At 46.9% G+C, this 21,559-nt stretch overlaps 2 protein-coding genes and 1 long non-coding RNA gene across 14 annotated transcripts in view; 2 read left to right on the top strand and 1 right to left on the bottom strand.

Annotated features, from left to right (window-relative positions):
• CIT (citron rho-interacting serine/threonine kinase) overlaps positions 1–2,895 on the top strand; it is a 189,838-nt gene extending 186,943 nt beyond the window's left edge. For all 11 annotated transcript variants that reach the window (XM_054443447.2, XM_054443446.2, XM_054443445.2 and 8 more), the window contains one exon: positions 441–2,895. In XM_054443447.2, the coding sequence (XP_054299422.1) occupies positions 441–464 (24 nt within the window). In that variant the 3' untranslated portion in view covers positions 465–2,895. The remainder of the gene's footprint in view (positions 1–440) is intronic.
• Positions 2,896–7,029: 4,134 nt separating this feature from the next.
• Positions 7,030–20,800, bottom strand: PRKAB1 (protein kinase AMP-activated non-catalytic subunit beta 1). Of its 2 annotated transcripts, XM_063646767.1 has the most exons (7): positions 20,189–20,800; positions 16,126–16,289; positions 14,570–14,663; positions 14,173–14,287; positions 11,962–12,095; positions 8,651–8,719; positions 7,030–8,404 (listed from the first exon to the last, which is right to left on the bottom strand). In XM_063646767.1, the coding sequence occupies exons 1-7, from the start codon at positions 20,345–20,347 to the stop codon at positions 8,327–8,329; spliced, it is 813 nt and encodes a 270-aa protein (XP_063502837.1). In that variant the 5' UTR covers positions 20,348–20,800; the 3' UTR covers positions 7,030–8,326. The 2 variants fall into 2 exon arrangements, with proteins under 2 accessions (XP_063502837.1, XP_063502838.1); XM_063646768.1 differs by lacking the exon at positions 7,030–8,404 and having other exon boundaries at positions 8,671–9,218; positions 20,189–20,736.
• The window catches only part of LOC134737627 (uncharacterized), a 278,740-nt gene continuing 277,645 nt past the window's right edge, over positions 20,465–21,559 (top strand). The window contains exon 1 of the long non-coding RNA XR_010122715.1: positions 20,465–20,661. This is a non-coding gene — a long non-coding RNA (uncharacterized LOC134737627). The remainder of the gene's footprint in view (positions 20,662–21,559) is intronic.

The raw sequence follows: 21,559 nt of genomic DNA, 5'->3' as shown, positions 1-21,559 counted from the left end.
CAGAGCATGGCTCAAGTGCTTGGTGCCTCCTTAGCAGACTAAGCAGGTCAAGGAGCCACCTTTCTGCCATTTGGGGCTGATTTTCTGGCTGGCATTCTCCTTCTGATGCCACCTGCAGTTCACCTGCTGGTAAAGAAAGAAGGAAACACCATCCATATGGCTTCTTATCCCTCCCAATTGACCGATGAAACTGTGTATGTGCATGTGTGTGTGTAACATGCTTACAGCATCGCAGGTACACACACGGCTTTGGGATTTTCCAGTGAGTTTCACTCCCTGGCTTCCCCAGGCTCTGGAGCGGGTGCTGCCCTGCCGAGCACTCACTGCTAGCTGCTGAAGGGGATAGCCCAGGGGCTGCAGATTCCCATTTGCATCATGCAAGGTGAGCACAGCAACTTCTGGCCTCAGATGGCTAACACTCCTCCTCATTTCACTCCTAGGTCTGGGACCAGTCTTCAGTATAAATCTCAGCCAGAAAAACCAACTCCTCATCTTGATCTGCAGGAAAACACCAAACACACTATGGAACTCTGCTGATGGGGACCCAAGCGCCCACGTGCTCAGCCACCCTCTGGCTCAGCGGGGCCCAGACCCACCTCGGCACGGACACCCCTGTCTCCAGGAGGGGCAGGTGGCTGAGGCTCTTCGGAGCTGTCAGCGCCCGGTGCCTGCCCTGGGCACCTCCCTGCAGTCAGCTCTTTGCACTTTGTTACTCTTTCAAAGCATTCACAAACTTTTGTACCTAGCTCTAGCCTGTACCAGTTAGTTCATCAAAGGAAACCAACCGGGATGCTAACTACAACATGGTTAGAATCCTAATTAGCTACTTTAAGATCCTAGGATTGGTTGGTTTTTCTTTTTCTTCTTTGTTTCTTTCTTTCTTTTTTTTTAAGACAACAGAATTCTTAATAGATTTGAATAGCAACGTATTTCCTGTTGTAGTCATTTTTAGCTAGATCACATCATCAGGTCTTTGCTACCGAGGCGTAGTGTAGAAGAGTCCCGGTCAGTTGGCCAACCTCCCGCAGCCAAGTAGGTTCATCCTTGTTCCTGTTCATTCTCATAGATGGCCCTGCTTTCCCCAGGGTGACATCGTAGCCAAATGTTTACTGTTTTCATTGCCTTTTATGGCCTTGACGACTTCCCCTCCCACCAGCTGAGAATGTATGGAGGTCATCGGGGCCTCAGCTCGGAGGCAGTGACTTGGGGCCAAGGGACCTCGAGATGCTTTCCTTCCCCACCCCCCAGCGTCATCTCCCCAGCCTGCTGTTCCCGCTTTCCATATAGCTTTGGCCAGGAAAGCATGCAATAGACTTGCTCGGAGCCCAGCACTCCTGGGTCTCGGGGTTGGGGAGGGGACGGGGGCACCCACCTCCTTGTCTGTGACGGCGTGTTGTTCCCCACTCTGGGATGGGGAAGAGGCCCGTCGGGAGTTCTGCATGGCGGTTCACTGCATGTGCTGCCCCCTTGGGTTGCTCTGCCAATGTATTAATACCATCCCATAGCTCCTGCCAAATCGAGACCCTCTGACGACTTGCCGACTAACTGGCCACCACAAGCTGCAGTCTGTAGCACTGAACAAACAAAAAACAAAACGCTCAAGCCTTACGACCAGAGAAGGATTTCAGCAAACCACCACCTCCCACTCAGTGTCCCCTCCAAACTTCACACTTCCCTGCCTGCAGAGGATGACTCTGTTCACACCCAATCCGGCGCGGCTCTACCCCACGAAACTGTGACTTTCCAAATGAGCCTTTCCCTAGGGCTAGACCTAAGACCAGGAAGTTTGAGAAAGCAGCCGCAGCTCAACTCTTCCAGCTCCGCCAGGGTTGGGAAGTCCTTAGGTGCAGTGCGGCTCCCACTGGGTCTGCGGACCCTCCTATTAGAGTACGAAATTCCTGGCAACTGGTATAGAACCAACCTAGAGGCTTTGCAGTTGGCAAGCTAACTCGCGGCCTTATTTCTGCCTTTAATCTCCCACAAGGCATCTGTTGCTTTGGGTCCTCCACGACTCTTAGGCCCGCCTCAACAACCCAGGCACCTCCTAGGTAGGCTCAAAGGTAGACCCGTTTCCACCGCAGCAGGTGAACATGACCGTGTTTTCAACTGTGTCCACAGTTCAGATCCCTTTCCAGATTGCAACCTGGCCTGCATCCCAGCTCCTTCCTGCTCGTGTCTTAACCTAAGTGCTTTCTTGTTTGAAACGCCTACAAACCTCCATGTGGTAGCTCCTTTGGCACATGTCCTGCTGTGGCGTTTTATGTGTTGCTTGGAGTCTGTGGGGTCGTACTCCCTCCCCTCCCGTCCCCAGGGCAGATTTGATTGAATGTTTGCTGAAGTTTTTGTCTCTTGGTCCACAGTATTTGAAAAGGTCACTGAAAATTGGTCTTTCAGTCTTGGCATTTCATTTAGGATCTCCATGAGAAATGGGCTTGTTGAGCCCTGAAAATGTATATTGTGTGTCTCATCTGTGAACTGCTTTCTGCTATATAGAACTAGCTCAAAAGACTGTACATATTTACAAGAAACTTTATATTCGTAAAAAAAAAAAGAGGAAATTGAATTGGTTTCTACTTTTTTATTGTAAAAGGTGCATTTTTCAACACTTACTTTTGGTTTCAATGGTGGTAGTTGTGGACAGCCATCTTCACTGGAGGGTGGGGAGCCCCGTGTGACCACCAAGATGCCAGCAGGAAATACCGTAACACGAAATTGCTGTCAAAAGCTTATTAGCATCAATCAAGATTCTAGGTCTCCAAAAGTACAGGCTTTTTCTTCATTACCTTTTTTATTCAGAACGAGGAAGAGAACACAAGGAATGATTCAAGATCCACCTTGAGAGGAATGAACTTTGTTGTTGAACAATTAGTGAAATAAAGCAATGATCTAAACATGTGTGCTTTAGTGCAATGACCTCTTCTTTTTTTGAGAGACTGTGAAAGAAAAACTATCACCAGCGTGTCAGTGTAGGTGTATTATCATGGATGGGACCTTCTTTACGTTGTGGGGAGGGTTTTCCTCTGGAGTGGGATAGAGGAAGCCACGTGGTGGTTAGGGCACACTGCTATCCTGGAATTAAGCGATTGGTGACATTCTCTGCCAAGAGTGTGACTGTGGAAATTTGGTCAATACTTCCAGTGAACCATGAACTGGCTATTAAGGTCATTTTATAGGACTGCAGAGCTGGAAAGCTCTTCAAGCAGTCACACAGGCCATTTGGAAAGGATTACTCAAGAATGGATTACCCAGTTCTATAGTCGGCTAACCAGGAACAGGTCAGCTCAAGATTTCTTTCATCTATTAAAAGGCCAACTACAATTTAATAATGTAGATTTCTTTGTAGGGAAGAATTCAAATCAAAGGTAATTAAAAATGAAAATACTTCCATTTTTAACTAGATGAACTTTTACAGTCTGCAAGATAAATTTTTTCTCATTCTTTAGTTTGTTAGTATAAACTTGCTCGATCCAGACAAACAAGGGGTTTTGGCAAATGGTGATGTTTTTGTTTTCATGGTTCCTGTGGGTTGTAGTCTTTGAATTTTTATTTTCTAATGAAGTCGTCTGACCACAGTCAAAATTGGACTCGCAGAGTCGTATCTGTCATTCGTTGCTTGTGATGGGAACCACAGATGCAATTCTCTTCTTTTCGATGTTACTGTTGGGCGTGAAAATATGCCACAAGGTCATAGTTGTAAGAATGAAAATAATTCAGAAGATGAAGAAGTGCAATGTGGAAACTTTCTTTCCTCTGAGCATTAGAAAAACGTCTGTTAAATATCAACCAAGCATTTCAGTGATTGTCCAAGGATTGTGGGAGGTCACAGAAAACTTCCAAAGTTAAGTCAACATAGTTTGGTTTCAAAAGGAAGTGCCAAGGAAGAGTGTTTGAACCGTAAGGAATAGCCTGAAAGAAACAACCAATTCCACAGCCACACTGTAAAATGAGGTCTAACCCTTCGTGCTGGCCACTCCTGTTTCATAAGCACAAAATTAGATGTCATGTTTTCTGCACTTACAACTTAATTGTCACCAGACTAAAGAGGTTGATTGCATAGCAAATTCCATAACCATGGAACTTTAGGATTTGGAGGGTTAGGCCAAAAGAGAATTTGCTTAATAGGACTGTCTTCAGAATTGGACCTCTTGAATGTGATTTGCTATAGAAAGCATTCGTGGGGGCCAGCTCAGATTCCATTCTCAGAATACAGCGGTTACACTGGCTTGTTCCACTGGTTCTAAGCCATGGGGAGATTTTGCTTCCCTCCTCCCAGAGGACATTTGACAATGTCTGGAGACATTTTTGGTTGTCACAACTCGGGAGTACCACTGGTATCCAATGGGTGGAGGTCAGAGATGGTGCTCAACATCCTACAATGCAAAGGACAGCCCCCCACTGTAAAGCATTATCTGGCCCAAAGCTTCAATAGTGCCAAGGTTAAGAAATCTTGGTCTGTTCTAGTTTTAGTCCCATGTCTTCCTTGGCAATTTAAATACTGCTAATGATGTCTAAAGCATGTAGACTGTGGCTCTAGGCCTACAGTGTTATATGAGAAAAATAGTTTCTTATTTGCCCACTCAAATGCTGAAGCTGTTTCCCGAAGATGGGGAGGGTGGGGGTAGTGCAAATAGAGTCCAGTGTTGATCACTTTGTTTTCCCTTGAGTCTATTAATGATGAACGGAACTCTTTGCTCTAGAGAGATTGTTAGAGGTAGGTGAAGGAACCTTGAAAATGACTTTATTACTCTGCATAACTGAGGCTGTCTTTCAGAGAGCCACAAAAAAGGAAACAAAATCGACCAAGGGTATACACATCTTGGCCTGTTCTCACTGGCCATTGAGTATTTCAGATGGGATGGGTGAATTCACTCTAGGGGGAGGTAGCAGTAAGAGCTGGCATCCTCATCTGGGGAAAGGCCCTTTAGTTGTATGAAAGACAAGACAACAATGTAGTTGTGGGAGCCAACCCTGAGGGCAGAGCCCAGTGGCTCGTCCTAGAGTCGGTGGCTGGGGCCCCAGAGACGGGGCTCCGGCTGCTGCTCCAGCTTTTGGGATCTTCTCCAAATGTCTGACTCACTATAGTGACGATGACTCTTAGGAGGACCCTGTGGATGTTTTTACAATTAATAGGGATGACTGGGGTTTTAGAAGAAATGTATACGTATCTACAACTTCTGTGTTTTCTCCTGAAGAAAATTATAGTTGGCATACCAGGGCAAAAGGCTCTAGTTTGTTTCTCCACTAATTTGCTGGTCAAGAGAAGTGCTGAAGCTTTTATTCCTCAGAAACTTTATGATTTGATCAGTAGTCCATGTCTTGGGTCTTCATCAGTTCATTCAAACCATTTGTAAACATTGGTGGATGTCTTAGCCCATTTAGTGCTGCTTTAACAAAATACCTGAGAATGGGTAATTTATAAAGAACAAAAATTCATTTTCTCACAGTTCTGGAGGCTGGGAAGTCCAAGATTAAGGCATGGGCAGGTTTGCTTGTCTAGTGAGGGCTACTCTCTGCTTCCAAGATGGCGCCTTGTGCTTGGGTCCTCTGCAAGGGAGAAAAGCTGTATGTCCTCACGTGGCAGAAGGTGCCAGGGCACATGAGCTGAATGCTGCCTGAAGCCTCTTTGGTAAGAACCTCAATTTCATTCATGAGAGGAGGGGCTCTCATGACCTAATCTCTTCTTAAAGGCCCTATCTCTTAATACTATCACATTGGGGACTTTTGAATTTTGAAGGTGACACAATAGCAGAGGAGGATCAGATATGGGAAGTAAATGCTTAAAAGTGAAATAGTGCTCATACAAAAGGAACTGAATTAAAATGAAATTTTGTTCTTTCCTAGACTGGCTCGTTCAGTCTCTGACCTCAGCCATAGATCGTATCATGATGTTCCAGGTTTTTTCTCTCAGCCTTAGGAGCCTTGGAGATTTCCTAATTGAGCTAGTTGAGGTGCAGGCACAATTTTCTTGTCTGGCCTTAGCCCTGCAATACTGATTTACATTTTAGTAATTTTTAGACTTTAATTTGGCTCTATAAATTCATCTGTATAGCAGCTTCTAGAGGGAAAAAATATATCTTCACTGAAAAGCAATTTGAGTTAAGCTTTAACTAAGTCCTTACCCATAAAGGAAATGCTAATGAAGAAAGGATTACTTGGTCATAGGACACGATTTGACATATGGCTTTGCCCCTGCGATTTCGGCAAAACAAGGTCTTCTTTTCCACCTTTGTAAAATCACCATTAACCTTTAGCTTCTTGGTTATGGAGGCTTTCACTTGGTGGGCAGGCTTTCTGACTATAATGTGCTTTTTAAAGAAAATGAAATCCTTTGAATATGCACAGAGGTGTTGTCTCTGACCATGTCCTCTTGTTTTGTGTCTCCTCCATCTCAGCAGTGACCTCACCTGGAAGTCCCCTGTGGCTCCAGGGCTTGGAGGACTCATGGGGTGACTGGCTCCAGTAAACTAGTCTTATTTTACATAGCATTTTCAGCTTGGGTTTTCTGCACCAGTGGGTAGAGCTCATTAGCATGCTTTTCTGCTAAATTTAAAATGTTTCCTGATACCTGAGAAGAAAAGGCTTAAAGGGACACCCATAACCTTCCACCTTTTTGGAGGAGGGACATAGCCTCTTTTAGTGGATGAAAACAGCTCTGACTCCACAAATGTCCTATCTCACACGCCAGGGTCACGATTCCAGGCTGTCCCACGGGGCTTGTTTAGGCGCAAAAGGAAACAAACCCTCTGGCCTGGGGACACCACCAACTTGCCGAAGCCAGGAGCCTCTGCCATTACCCCTCTTCAGCTTTCCCTTGTGACTTGAGCTGTTCAGAGGGGCTGTTTTAGGGGTCCCTTAACAGGCTTCCAAACTGTGTGAATGGGTGAGTCACAGGAATGGTACTCAGGCCTGGGCAGCTGGAGTAGCCCTGTCTGCTCAGAGCTACAAGAATGGTACTGAAACGCAACTCTCGAAGAGTTCCAGTCTCTTCTCCAAGGGACTGAATAAAATCAGAGCTCCTCCAGGCAAATGTCCAATTATTTTTACAAAGTTTTATTGAAACTTGTACATCAAGGTGACAGTGATTCACTGTTTTGAAGACAGTAACAAAAAAGGGTACCCCCGAACTCAGGTATACCAAGTAAATACTGGAACCCAGGGAGCTCACTCCTCCCTCTCCCACCAGGAGCAAAGGGCTTAACAGGAGCTTCTGCTGACTCACAGGAACCTGGGCTAGTGGGCACATCTGTGGCGACTCCCGGGAAACTGAGCTGCGTTTAAAGAAGTCTGCTTTGGTCCAAAGGACATCTTCCTGACCCAAACTCAGAAGGCTGCTGTCAAGTTCTACATTCCTTTCAGAATAAGCAACAGCAACTGCTGTAGTCTTGCTAACTAGGGGCAGAGGTCCTGAGCAAGGTGCCACGGGACCTTGTAAAATCACAGTGTGATTTTATAGGGAGGAGGGTGGAGTGCCTCTCAAGTTTTCACGGTTAACACTGTCACCTATTATGACTGGAATAAAAAGCTGGACGACCTGCCAGCTAACTGGTCAGTCCTCAGGATCATCCAGCTGAATGGAGAAATCCAGCAGCAGGTTGAAAAGTCTGTTTTGAGAACAGATTATTGCTGAGCAGAGTTCATGTGACTTCTAGTCGTGGTGACTTAAAAAATGGCCTTAAGGCTGCAGAGCCAGCCACCTCTGCTTACAAAAAGAGTACTTAGTGCACGTTAACTGTAAGAAACAATTGTAAAACTTCATCTAGAAATCAGAAAGCTTCTAATTTCTATAGAAATGACACCTCCCTGGAGACGAGAGACAATCTATTGCTGATTTTGAAGGAGAGGTAAGACCAATGCTGTATTTAGTTCCACAGCCAGGCCTCAACAGGGACAAGGGGCTGGCCTTAAAAACACACAGATGACTGGAAATGATGTGTGGCCTCAGTCCCTGTTTCCCAGAATTTTACTGGCAAAGGAGTTAGCATTCATTTTTGGCTTAAGAATCGAGAATGTGGGTTTAGAACTGCACCCGGCCTCATGCACCGCGGGGCCAGGGCTGCAGATCCTCTGCCACCCCTCCCTCTTTTCTTGGACTTGATGAGTCCCCGAGGCTCAAAGCTATGGGGGTGCTAGGAGGACTGTCACAGACCGAGGCGCTACAGGAGCTGCTCTGCCTGGACAAACCTTCAAGCAGGACCAGGGCAGGTATGAAATGTCTTCTGAAGAGTGTGAAATGAGCAATGTACAGTCCATTCCCTCCTGGGGAAAGCATGCATGCGTGAAGCCTGGTGGTGCGCTGTCTCCTGGGCCACCGTCGGCCCCCAGCTCTTCATATGGGCTTGTATAACAAGGTGGTGACGTACTTCTTCTTGTACCGGTGGGTTGCGCTGAGCACCATCACTCCATCCTAAGGAACAAGGTGGAAATGATCAAAGGCTGGACTAAGGGGCTCAAGCCTCAGAGTATATGAGGATCATTAAGGGCTTCATAAAACCACAAATTCCCGGGCCATCTTCAGAACCTGAGCCTGATGGCCTGTGTCAGACCCTGGAAGCTGCCCTTTAAGTCAGTCCCGCCAGGTCATTCCACTGCTGGGGGTCCTCAGAGCACACACTGGGCAACACAGCTCTCACGGGGACAGACATGTCATTACCTTGATAGACAGCGCATATAGGTGGTTCAGCATGACGTGATTGGGCTCAGGAAGCAAAGCTGGATCACACTGTGAGGGAATGAAGGCAGCGGTGAGCATTTGGGATTTGGAAACCAAGATTCTCTCCTTTACTTCACAGCGCCAGATATCAAAGGACAGGAGGCAGCGCTCAGGCCGACCTCTCTTCCCAAATCAGGCAGCACAAGGGCTTGTCCAAGACCACAGGTGAGATTAAAGTCATGCCTTCTGACCAGAAGGGAGCTCCCTGCATGCCTGCTGGAGGCATCGGTGTGTGTCTCTGGCCAGGCATTTACCCCGGCCTCTTTCAAGTGTGGGCCACGGCCCTGTCCTCTTATGGAGGGAGGTGCAGGAAGAAAGCGGCTATTAAAAGCACTTTCAGAGAACACAGGAAGAGAACGTCTGCATAAACGCTCCTGAGCAATGGATTCGAAACTTGTATCTGTAAGACTCAATGAACCTGAAGAATGAAACAGATACCTGGGCAAGACACCACTACTCTGGAAAAGCTCCCACCGGGCTGGCACTCAGAGTTGCCCACCGCGCCTTCCTATGTTTTAAGAGAAGCCAGAAATCGGGATTTATTTTTTCATTGTATACCCCCAACTTTTATAAATGCAATTCAAATGGAAAAAGTGTAGAACAACTGCTGTAGGCTTAGATCCCAGAGGCTGGGCCAATCATTTTGTCAACAAATACTCAGCAAGCTCCCGCTGGGAGGCTATTCAGGGTGGCTGCTAAGAGCACCAACTACCAAGGATCTGGCACCAGCCAAGCCTGATGTGACTGCTGGCTCAGCCAGTTACTGTGTGAGCCTAAGAGGTGTTTTTAAAAAATTAATCAATTTCAAAGACAGATAAAATTATGTATATTTACCATGTACAATATGTTGTTTTGAAATATGGATACATTGTGGAATGGCTAAATCAAGCTCATTAACACACGCATAACATGCTTACCATTTTTTTTGTGGTGAGAACACTTAAAAGCTACTTCTAGTGCACTGCTGATGGGCATGTAAATTAGTACAACCATTATGGAAAATGGCATGAAGGTTCCTAAAAAATTACAACTAAAATTACCACATGATCTAGCAATCCCACTACAGGGTAGATACTCCAAGGAAATGAAATCAGCATGTCGAGATATCTGTACTCCCACGTTCACTGCAGCTCTATTCATAATAGCCAAGACATGGAATCAACGTAGGTGTCCACCAATGGATGAATGGATAAAGAAATGAGGTACCGATACACAATGGAGTACTACTGAGCCTTACAAAAGGAATCCTGTCATCTGTGACAGCATGGATAAACCTGGAGGACATTAAGTGAAATGAGCCAGGCACAGAAAGACAAATCCCATGTGATATCACTTATGTGGAATCCAAGAAAGTCGAACTCACAGAAGTAGAGAGTAGAGTGGTGGTTGCCAGCGGCTAGGAGTGGTGGGGGTAGGGAGATGCTGGTCAAAGAATACAACATTTCAGTTAGACAGGAGGAGTAAGTTCAAGAGATCGACTGTACAACACGGTGACTATTAATAACAATGTATTCTTGAAAATCTCTAAGAGAGTAGATTTTAAGTGTTCTCCCTACTTCTCTGTGCCTCAGTTTCCCCATCCCTAAAATGGGGGTAATAATAGCACCTACTTCACATGGTGGTTGTGAGGCTTGAATAAGAATACATGAAAAGCACCTAAGATTAGTGTGGGGCAAAATAAATGTTAACCCTTTAGTAGTGACAACTGTAACCACAGTTTACGTTAGAGCTTGGTGCTACTTTGGACAGAGGGGTCCTGACATTCTCATATTCCCAGCCCCCTGGGCCACTCTCAGCTGGTCTATTCCCAGCAGCAGTCTCCATCAGAGAAGATGGCTAGTGATGCCTCCCTTTTCTAGAAAAAACAAAACCTGGCCGGGCGCGGTGGCTCACGCCTGTAATCCCAGCACTTCAGGAGGCTGAGGCGGGTGGATCACGAGGTCAGGAGATCGAGACCATATTGGCTAACGTGATGAAACCCCATCTCTACTAAAAATACAAAAAATTAGCTGGGCGTGGTGGCGGGCACCTGCAGTCCCAGCTACTTGGGAGGCTGAGGCAGGAGAATGGTGTGAACCTGGGAGGCGGAGCTTGCAGTGAGCCGAGATCACACCACTGCACTCCAGCCTGGGTGACAGAGCGAGACTCCGTCTCCAAAAAAAAAAAAAAACCTTACTAGCTTAGGAGGGCACTGAAAGTCATCTTACCCACCAACCTTTGTAAAGTTAGAGCTAAGGGAAGCAGTGTCGACTAAGTTGCTTCTAAGGCAGAAACTATATGTCCTTGAAACTCTTTACCTGTGACCTATTTGAGACTGTTGCCAACTCAGTGCTGGAAAGATGGTGGGCCCTGCCAGCTGAGGCGTGCTGTCCTTACCACTGGCCTCTTCTGGACCTATACCAGGATGGCTACCCAGCTGCAGGGGCACTCCCAGCACAGGAGGTGACCTGAGAAAGGCGAGCCCTGTTGGAGTAGGGTAACAAGCACCGAGACCCTGTCCTGGCAGCCTGGCAGGGACCGCTGTAGGGACACCTGCATGTGTACACGTTCATTCCTCATCTCAGCACACATGCCCTCCACTTCAGGGTGGGGTGTTCAGTAGCAGCATGGTCACTTTAAGCACCTCATAAACAACGCCTCTTAAGAGGTGGCTTGGACCAAGCTGAATTCCTGGACTCCCAAGAATTATGGCTGTGCCACGCATCCCAGAGCTAGGTGGACTGGGCAGGCAATCCAGGTTAGATGGAACAGAAAACAGAATCACAACAGAACTGGCTGTTCTTCAGGATCCAGGAGGACACACACTTCTTTTCTGCATGTAATAATTTCCCGGAGGAGAAATGTGTGTTACCTAGATATCCCAAATTTTGATCCAGGAGTACTGATATTTCTAAAAGCAATTGAATGATTAAAACTAGATTCTAAAATGTGGGGACCAGAGCATGAGTTCTAATATGTAGCTTACTAAGAAGGGATGGTGATACAGTTTGTCATGAAACTTAAATTGAACAGGGCTCAGGCTGAGGCAGGCGTGAAGGACAAGGCAGAGAAGTGCAGAAAGGCTTTGCAAGACGAGGTGGCGGTGTCCACAATGGGAACCTCTTGCTATCAGCCCATCCCCACGGCACAGTTCACACTAGGGAGCGACACTGAGCTTGCTCATCAGCTGCTTTGCAAGAGGTGGACACAGGAAAGAAAGCAACTGAACATGACCCACGGAGGATGGTCCGGGCAGATGCCCACATACTTACGGAAATCCCCGTGTCCTTGTTCAGGATGACCTGGAGGAGATGTGGGGGGAGAATGGGGGGTGCGCGAAAGCGCTCTTCGGGTTTGCAGACGTAGGGCTCCTGATGGTAGGGTCCTGGGGGAGAACTGGACAGCTCTGTTGGGAGATGGTAACAGGACATTTACTTTGAAAATCAGGCATTCTAGGAGCAGCCTTACTTATGTTGTCATCATCTCATTTTCCTTGTCTCTTGTTCCCCCAATACAGATTTACATTCTCTTGAAGGATGCACTGGTTCCAAGAGTGCAGAACAGAGGAGAGGAGAAAACCCTTTTGGAATCTGGGTGACTAGCATACAACTCAGTAGTCAACTCAGATGCCCTGGTGGAAGACACGGCCCAGCCAGTGAGTCTGGGTCAGATCACAAGGAGGCTGTTCTTGATAACTTAATCCCACACGAACGGCAGAATAAGACTTCCTTCTCCCTTCAGGCTGGGCTGGCAAAACCACAAAGAAGCTGGAGGCTAAGTGAGGATTAAGTAGCTAAGTCCAAGTTATGGGCACCCCCAGCCGCAATACAAAAGAAGATAAGGCAGTCTGTTTACACAGAGGCAGTGGAGAAAACAGGCTAAACGAGGCACATTTCAAAATGGGGGGAAAACTGAAAGCCCAATATCTAAAGGCTCTTTAACTCCATTATACTCAAGTTTCTTCCAAACTCTTGCTTGAGTATCTGGATTATTCAGATACACTGAGAAGCTGCTACAAGAGCAGGATTTCATAATGCTAAAACACTGGATAGTGACGCTTGGCCAGCTAGAAGGTACCAAGCCATCATCCAAAGAACACGTGGGATGGTTCTGGTCGCCAGATCCCGGGGCTGGTCCAGCGAAAATCTGCTATGCCCCAGCTCTGCCAATTCCCTCAATGTCATTTTTTAGGGGACAAGCCCCGTTTATGTGACCCAACCATATCACAGCAAGAAACTGAGAAAAGCATGAAGTGCAGAAAACTGAGGCATAAGGAGTAAATAACATTTTAAGGAAGTAAGTGTCAAAACAAGTCTGTAGAGAACGTGGAATTAGCTTCTTATCAGTGAGGGGTCCGTTTTGTTTCCCTAGGTGGAAACTTGACTAAAAAGCTTGTAAGTGGCTTAAAATTACATCTATCAGTAAGTTATATATTTTGGAGGATATTTGGGCACACTTCCTCCATTCCCTGATTCTCAACTATCTGCAAAAATACTAGATGATATCTCTAAAAGACTAATTACCCAGATAAAAGCACACTGATTTTGGATTTCCAAGTCCTGCTCAACAAACTGTCAGCCACAGTGAGCCCATTTACCACTGTGATTTCTGAACTGGTAACAAGAAATCCTGGTGGCAGAACTTCCAGGCCCAACTAGACAATGATGAAGAACTGTCCTGTCAACGAACGGAATCTGTTTTCTTAGTGCACCAGATATTCTCCTGGGGCATCTTTCCACTGCCTCCCTCAGAGTCCAGGAATTGTTAAGCCCCCGCCTCCAAGAAGGGGAACACTTCAGATCGTAACCCTCTTCCCCCTGAACTGTACGAATCATGTTCCAGGTAGTTTCTTCCTGTGGGGCTTGGATAGAAAGCAATTTATTGAAACCTCGATGCCTGAAAGGCTCTTACAAGATGGAGAAGTTTTACTGGGTCTGTATTTCTGTACCAAATAGCTTCCCATCAAGGAGAGTTGCGCTGTGCAGGCTGTTTCCCGTGGGGAGCCACATCCTCCCCAAAGGGATTCTGACAAGGTGCTAATGTACCACACAAGTGACCGCTAAGGTCACTGAGGTGTCCATTTACACCTGTCAGGCTGAAATTCTTCAGGCACCACAAGTGGGATGAGACACAGGCTTCCCCAGTGCTGGGCTGTCACTGACTCAGTGCGACCCTCCAGGGCCTCTTCAGCCTTGCCCTTGGCACGAGATCAAGCTATGGTTCCATTTCTGCTGTCTGCATTCTGTGGCCAAGCAGACTTACTGAATACCTGAGATGACCAGAGAAATGACTTGTAGCTCCCCTGGGGCTACATTTCAACAACGTGACAGTTAGGAATTAAGTTCTGTGGCCCTTAAGCGGGGGCTATAAATGCCTATCTGACTGGGCAGCTTCAGCTCAAGAGAGGCAAGAGAAACAAGAGTATTGCTAGACTGTACAGCCCCCACCTGCACGCATGTGGTATAAAATAACTGTGTTCATACCAGACACATCGGAGCACTTTTGGGAATCCACCATTAAAGCATCAAATACTTCAAAGTCAGTTTTCTTCACTTGAATGATGTTGTTAACTGTGCCAAGCTGGCTGGTTACTATGGGCTGGGAAGAGACAGACAGGCAGAAATCATAACGTGGAAGGTCTGCGGAGTTATTCTTCAGAGGACTTGGAATTCCTGGCTGGAAGGCCTCATCTCCTGGCTAGCCACCCTGCTCATCTTGGTCAAGTATGCCAACTGTCTGACAGTTAGTGCTGCTATCCAGCTCTGCCACACACAGGGACTTTTACTAGCTGGGCAAAGGGACCTGGCGGCAATTTCTTGGGAAGGTGATTTGTTTGGAATGCGCGGGCACCCAGAGGACCAGAGGTGGGAGGAAGAGTACCTCGGAAGGGTCGTGGGTCCACTGACCATCCACAAAGAACTTGTACTGATGCTCTCCTTCCGGCAGATCCAGGATGGCTACAAAGTTATTGTGGCTGCGAGGAAAAAGGAAGCAGAGGATTTCAGTGGGGTAGGCTGCCCCCCGAGCTTACTTGCCAAACCAGCTACAGAACAAAACGTTTCCACATAAAACCATGAGTTCAGCTACAGGAGAACAAACATTTTTAGCCCATTCAGCATAATGATCTCAATCTGGAAAGGCTATAAGGAAGCAGCAGTGCGACATAGTTTCCTGAAAACTCACCTTGCTCAAATACCAGGAAACCACATCCCTAATGTTAAAAGGTCAACAGGCATTTGTGCTTCTCAAGCTCGCAAGGCTCCCGGATGCCAAGGAGGATGACAACACAAGATAAACAGCAAGCTGCCTCGTTTTACCCTTTGTCACTTTGCCTTGGGCAGGAGAAGGGATCAATTGAATAGGAAGCTCAAATGTTCTCTAAAGAAACTTGCCTAATGACTGAAAAACCAAACTCTGGAAGAGCCCTTTCATTGAGTTGTTTTGTCCCCTGACTTGAACTGACCTGTGACTGCTGTGCTGAGTGGCTCCTTCCTTCTCCAATGGAACCGCTGGAAAGCAGGCAGCCCCTGACACTTTCTCCCTCATTTTATCAAGAATACTCACTAAAGGTGTTCTCTCACTGACAACTTAAGACAGAAGTCCACGCTGGGGTTCCTGATAAAATGTCTTACTATAATCCTTGCTAATGACACCTACATAGTATGTATTTTTCTTTTCTTTTTGGAGACAAAGTCTTGCTCTGTTGCCCAAGCTAGAGTGCAGTGGTGCAACCACTGCTCACCACAGCATTGACCTCTCAGGCTCAAACAATCCTCCCATCTCAGCCTCCCAAGTAGCTGGGGCTACAGGTGTGCACCACCATGCCCAGCTAATTTTTAATTTTTTTGTAGAGATGGGGGTCTCACTATGTTGCCCAGGCTGGTCTTGAACTCCTAGCCTCAAGCAATCCTCCTGCCTCAGCCCCCAAAAGTGCTGAGATCATAGGCATGAGCCCCCATGCCCAGTCAACATGTACTTTTCAAACAAAGTATTACACAGAGTCAAAGTCAGATGAAACCTCAGAGATCATCTGGTCCAATATTCCATCTTTACAGAAAGGAACGCTGAGGCTCAGGTGTTAGGTGACTGACAGCATGGCCAATGTGGGCTCAAATGTGGGTTTCTAAGATTCAGCCCAGTGCCCCCTTACTGCATTAAGAATAGATTTTTGTGTTTCTGTGGAAAAGTCCTGACTGAACAGATAGCTGAGATCTGAAGTGAAAGATGTCTGTGACACAGAAATATTCTTTCTTCTGTACTCTAAACCTAGAGACCACTAAGGCTTAACATTTGAACCCTAAGACTTATTAAGCAAAATTATTTTTCCACTAGGCATCCATTTTATAGAAACATCCATTTTCTGTTCTCTCAGAGATGTTTTAGAAAGAAGAGAATTTATGTTAAGACAAATATGTGAACACTCCCCAGGCAATTACCTTCTGGTGAGGGGAAGTTTACTCCAGTTGTTGAAGGACCCAGATAAGTAAACTTCCTTTCCGCCCCCCGTCCATCGAAACACCGTTGGCCGAGCCTGGGCAGGAGCTTTATCATTCACTTCCAGATCACGCTGCCAGGCCAGGAATTCCTCCTTCTCTGGTGCCTGGAAGCAGAGCAGTTTACTCAGAAAGCCATAAGCGAGCTCCCTACAACAGACGATATTGACAATGCATTCTAAAGAGGCAGCTGTTACTATCTTGGTTCATGGTTAGGATCGGAAACTTACTAGTGGTGCCTCAGTTTCCCTGCCTGCAAAATAGAAATATATTTTTTAAGGTTGTGAAGACTGAGACAGTCCATGTAAGTGCTCTGCATAGTGTCTGACACAGTGAGTGCTAATTATTAGCTATTGTTGTCATTAAAGAAGTTGACATCAAAATTCTAGAAGAAGCTATAAAACACACTTGGAAGGGGCTACTACGAATCCAAGACTAGCTTAATGTCATGTTCCTCCCTTAAGCAAGATTTGAAGTACAGTCATGTGCATGATGTCTTAGTCAACGATGGACTGTGTATATGGTAGTCCCATAAGATTATACCATATTTTTATTGTATCTTTTCTATGTTTAGATATATTTAAATACACAAATCCTTAAATACACTTGTGGAATAAGTGTCTACAGTATTCACTAGAATAACATGCTGTACAGGTTTATAGCCCATGAGCAACAGGTTACACCACATAGACCAGGTGATACGGTTTGGCTCTGCGTCCCCACCCAAATCTCACCTTGAATTGTAATCCCCATAATCCCCACGTGTCAAGGGCAGGACCAGGTGGAGGTAATCGATCATGGGGGCGGTTCCCCCATGCTGTTCTCTGACAGTGAGTGAGTCTCATGAGATCTGATGGTTTTATAAGCGTCTGGCATTTCCCCTGCTTGCTCTCATTCTCTTCTGCTGCCCTGTGAAGAGGTGCCTTTTACCATGATTGTAAGTTTCCTAAGGCCTCCCCAGCCATGCGGAACTGAGTCAATTAAACCTCTTTTCTTTATAAATTACCCAGTCTCGGGTATTTCTACATAGTAGCATGAGAACAGACTAGCAGACTAGGTTTGTGTAAGTACACTCTATGATGTTCACACAATGATAAAATCACCTATGATGTATTTCTCAGAACATGTCCCTGTCATTAAGTGATGTATGACTGTACATGAAAATTTAAGAGGAACAATTCTAGAGCTGTCAACTTGAAAATGGGCAAATCCAGATTTTGAGGAAAGGAAAAACTACTCACAAAGTTCTGTCTAGGGACTGGGGAATAAAGCAAGTCAAAGACTGAACCCTCATTAGGTTAAATGATAACCTCCAGTGTGGTAAGCTCCGTATAACTGAGGTATTCCAGAATAAGAAATAAACTCATCCAACTCTATCTGGATGACATATGTAGTCATGCACCTTTTAGATTTTTTTCCCAGTCAGAAGCCAAAGACTTAAAAAGAGCAGGAGGTTCAGGCTGGAAAAGACTCTTCAGGGAGTTAAGCAGGCTTCTAGCACCTTCATTTCAAATACCGACCTCAGCTTATCCAAATGATGCCTGCATTCTTTGAATTCTAACAAGATCTACATATTAAATAACAGACTGGAATCACTTCACACTAAGGATAACTAATTATACCCAAAATAGCACCCTAGTGTAGCTAAAAGAATTCACGACTTTTTTGGTATCTGGGGATTTCAGTAACTTCTAATGAAGTGAGAATGGATGCTGCTTGAAATCATTCCCCATAGATTATGTGTGTGCTCAACATTTCCTGGAGGAGTTTTGGAATAGTAACAGAACAAGTACTTCTGAAGAAAGTAGTTTTGATTCTTTTGGTGTCTTAAATAGCCTTCTTGGGACCAGGGACCAAAATTACCTCCTGGGGAAAGGACATCAAGTCATTAGAGAAACATGATTCTAAAGTTCACTTTGCACACAGCTCTTCAAGAATGCAACAAATTCAGAAAGCAAGTTCAAACCACAGGTTGTAGGGGCACATAAAAGCAGGCTCTTTGTAGTTAGGCTCAAAACTAAGATCCAAAAGAAGGTGTGAGATGTGATCACCTCGCTCAACATGAGGACAAACACAGATGGAATGAGTTGCCAGGCAATTAAATGGATGATGATTAACATGAAATTGGATACTAACAGGGTATGTTGGGCAGAGGGCAGCTTTATCTTTCCTAAACCTACTTCGTTCCTTGAAACAATTAGTTCCTTTCGGACATAATACATAAATACTGGCTGCCAGAATCACTAAGTGTCCTTGGACTGAGCCCTGCGGCTGGAAATATCCACCATATGAAGGTGGTTAACAGGAGTGTGGTTGAAGCAGGAGTTAAGTCACCTGAGTTTTTGAATTTAAACAGGCTGCAGCAGGAAGAAAAACGTTTGCACTGGCCTGCTTAAGCGCGATTAGGTCATATTTAAACAACACTAGAAAGAAGTTCCGTAGCTGCTGGCTGCCTCCTTCAGACAGACCCTCACTGCCCACTGACCTCTAGAAGCCGAAAGACTTTTCTATGTACGCTTTAAAAAAAAAAAGCAGGGTGAGGCTGGGAGTGGTGGCTCATGCCTGTAATCGCAGCACTTTGGGCGGCCCAGGCGGGCGGATCGCTTGAGGTCAGGAGTTCAAGACCAACCTGGGCAGCATGGTGAAACCCCACCTCTCCCAAAAATACACAAAATTAGCTGGGCATGGTGGCGCACGCCTGTAGTCCCAGCTACTCGCGAGGCTGAGGCAGGATGGTTTGAGCCCGGGAGAGGAAGGTTGCAGTGCCCCGAGATTGTGCTACTGCCCTCTAGCCTGGGCAACAGAGCGAGACTCCATCTCAAAGAAGGAAAAAAAAAAAGTAGGGCGGGCGCGGTGGCTCACACCTGTAATCCCAGCACTTTGGGAGGCCGAGGTGGGTGGATCACGAGGTCAGGAGATCGAGACCGTCCTGGCTAACACGGTGAAACCCTGTCTCTACTAAAAATACAAAAAATTAACCGGGCGTGGTGGCGGGCGCCTGTAGTCCCAGCTACTCGGGAGGCTGAGGCAGGAGAATGGCGTGAACCCGGGAGGCGGAGCTTGCAGTGAGCCGAGATCGCGCCACTGCACTCCAGCCTGGGCGACAGAGCAAGACGCGGTCTCAAAAAAAAAAAAAAAAGTAGGCTGAACCGGCCAGCACCGTAGCTCACGCCTGCGATCCCAGCACTTTGGGAGGCCAAGGCATAAGGATTGCTTGAACCCGGGAGTTCGAGACCAGCCTGGAGAACATAGTGAGACCACCGTCTTTTTTATTTTTATTTATTTATTTTTTTGAGACCTAGTCTAGCTCTGTCGCCCAGGCTGGAGTGCAGTGGCGCGATCTCGGCTCACTGCAAGCTCCGTCTCCCGGGTTCACGCCATTCTCCTGCCTCAGCCTCCCGAGTAGCTGGGACTACAGGCGCCCGCCACGACGCCCGGCTAATCAGTGAGACCACCGTCTTTTAAAAAATAAGTAGGGTGAATCAAAAGTGTTGGGCAGAACTAAACACCTCTGGCAACTGCCGTCAGCTGTTCCGCTCTACTTTCAGCTTGTATATGTACCTGGTTTGCCTCCAAAATGGATAAATTCCCAAACTAACTTTTACAAAAGCTCCAGTTTGTGTAAAGGTGAGGGAATTTGTCTCAAAGCAGTGCAATTAATTACACCTAAGAGAAAAGCATAAGTTGGGGCTCAATTACTGTTAGCTCGACTCTGAATTAATTAAAAATTTGAAACTCTGTCCCAGAGCTGCTTTCTCCTTAATGATGTTAAACGAAGTGAGCGCCTCCTCCCTCAGGGTGACTTTCTCATATTGGTAATTAGACACAGGTCCTTGGACCGCTAAGAGGACTCTTACAGGACCATCTGGCTTTTAAGTGCACCGGGTAATGTGCCACCTCCCTCCCCGTTCTGATGTTTTTCGAAAGGATGTGACGGGAATCTAGTGGAGGATTCCTCTCCTCAACGTTAGTCAAGGGGAATCGTACTCCTCCACACCGCTCGCACCTTGATTTCCTCGGAGTGGAAGAGGTCGGCGTCTTCGGGGCTGTCCATCAGGATCTTGGGCCTGTCCCCGTCCTTGGTGCCCCCCGAGCTGTCCCTCCGGGGCGTCTTATGGCCACCATGCCGCTCCAGCGCGGCGCGCTCACTGCTGGTATTGCCCATGATGGGGGTCTGCGGGGACACAGGGAAGGCGGACGGAGCCTCACTGCAGGAAAGGGACCCTGGGCAAGGGACTCCCGGAACCGCGGGTCCCAAGGAGCCTGCGGAAGGAGTCGGAGCACCAGGATACCACGCCCCTCGGGCGAAGGTTCGGGCCAGGAGCCGGTTCTGGCCGAGTCGGCAGGGTTGCCGAGCTCTCGCAATCGCGCTTTACCTGCCCAGGCAAGCCGCGGCAAGAACGCAAGGGGCGCGAAGATAAACCGACACCTTCCCAACCGCTCCACCACCCCTCAGCGACTTCCGCTTCCGGCGACTCGGTAAGTCGGCCCGGCCTAGGGCGTGAAGGTGGCGGCGGCCGGCTAAACGCGCGAGGCTATCTCGATTCCATTTCCGCTTCCGGTCTTGAGCGGTGCGATAACAGGTGCCCGGGGGCTGTCTCTGCAGGCCTCAGAGCGCGCAGTCGCAGTCGGCAGCCGGCCCAGGTCCCGGCCCAGGACGAGGCGCTGCCGAGGGCCGGCAGGGGGCACCCCAGCGCGCGGGCAATCTGAGCCGTTCACGCGCTGGGCTGAATAATGCCATTTAGCTATCTTTGCCCACTTCTAGTTGATTCTACACTCTGCAGCCACAGTGATCTTTCTAAAATGCAAATCTGATTCAGAAACGCCTCTTCTTAAAGCCCTTTTAATGCACGTGTTCTCACGCTTTACAGTGCATTAGATTAACCTGGAGCGCTTGTTAAATGCATCCCCCACTGCAGACCTGCAGAATCATGATTTCTGAAGATTAGGGTCGGGGGTGCAGGCAGTCTTGCAGGTATTTGAGAAAACGGCAGACCATAAGATCTCTGGAAATTTCTTATGTCTAGTAGGTTGGGGGTTGTAAAATGCTGGAGTTATTCGTGTATTTTTATTGAGTGTGCAATCTTTTGATAGGTAATTTTGCGAGATATCTTGTAATCACTTCGGAAACATCCTTCTGCATAAGATGCATTAGCGTTTGTCATTTACTCTGGTCAGCGCTTCAACAAGAAGTGCATACAAATATGGTAGTAAAATATTCTCATCTTCTAACTGTCAGTCATTGTCATATTTTGTGGGTTTTTTGGTGTGTGAATATCTCAAAATACTTTGCATTTGCCGGGTCAGGTCATGCATTTCACCCACTGAACATTTATTTAGTACCTAAAAAAGTACCAGACATTGTGCTAAGGAAATG

The sequence above is a fragment of the Pongo pygmaeus genome, chromosome 10, assembly GCF_028885625.2.
Source record: "Pongo pygmaeus isolate AG05252 chromosome 10, NHGRI_mPonPyg2-v2.0_pri, whole genome shotgun sequence".
Taxonomy (NCBI): Eukaryota; Metazoa; Chordata; class Mammalia; order Primates; family Hominidae; genus Pongo; species Pongo pygmaeus.
Note: the sequence above shows the minus strand (reverse complement) of the source record. Positions and strands in the feature narration are given on the sequence as shown.

Excerpts from the sequence above, each read along its gene's own strand:
- PRKAB1 (XM_063646767.1), bottom strand. The coding sequence starts at position 20,347 with ATGGGCAATACCAGCAGTGAGCGCGCCGCGCTGGAGCGGCATGGTGGC. Across the intron at positions 16,290-20,188 it reads TCCACTCCGAGGAAATCAAG|GCACCAGAGAAGGAGGAATT; the intron begins GTGCGAGCGGTG and ends CTCTGCTTCCAG. Across the intron at positions 8,720-11,961 it reads ACAAGGACACGGGGATTTCC|TGTGATCCAGCTTTGCTTCC; the intron begins GTAAGTATGTGG and ends ATTCCCTCACAG.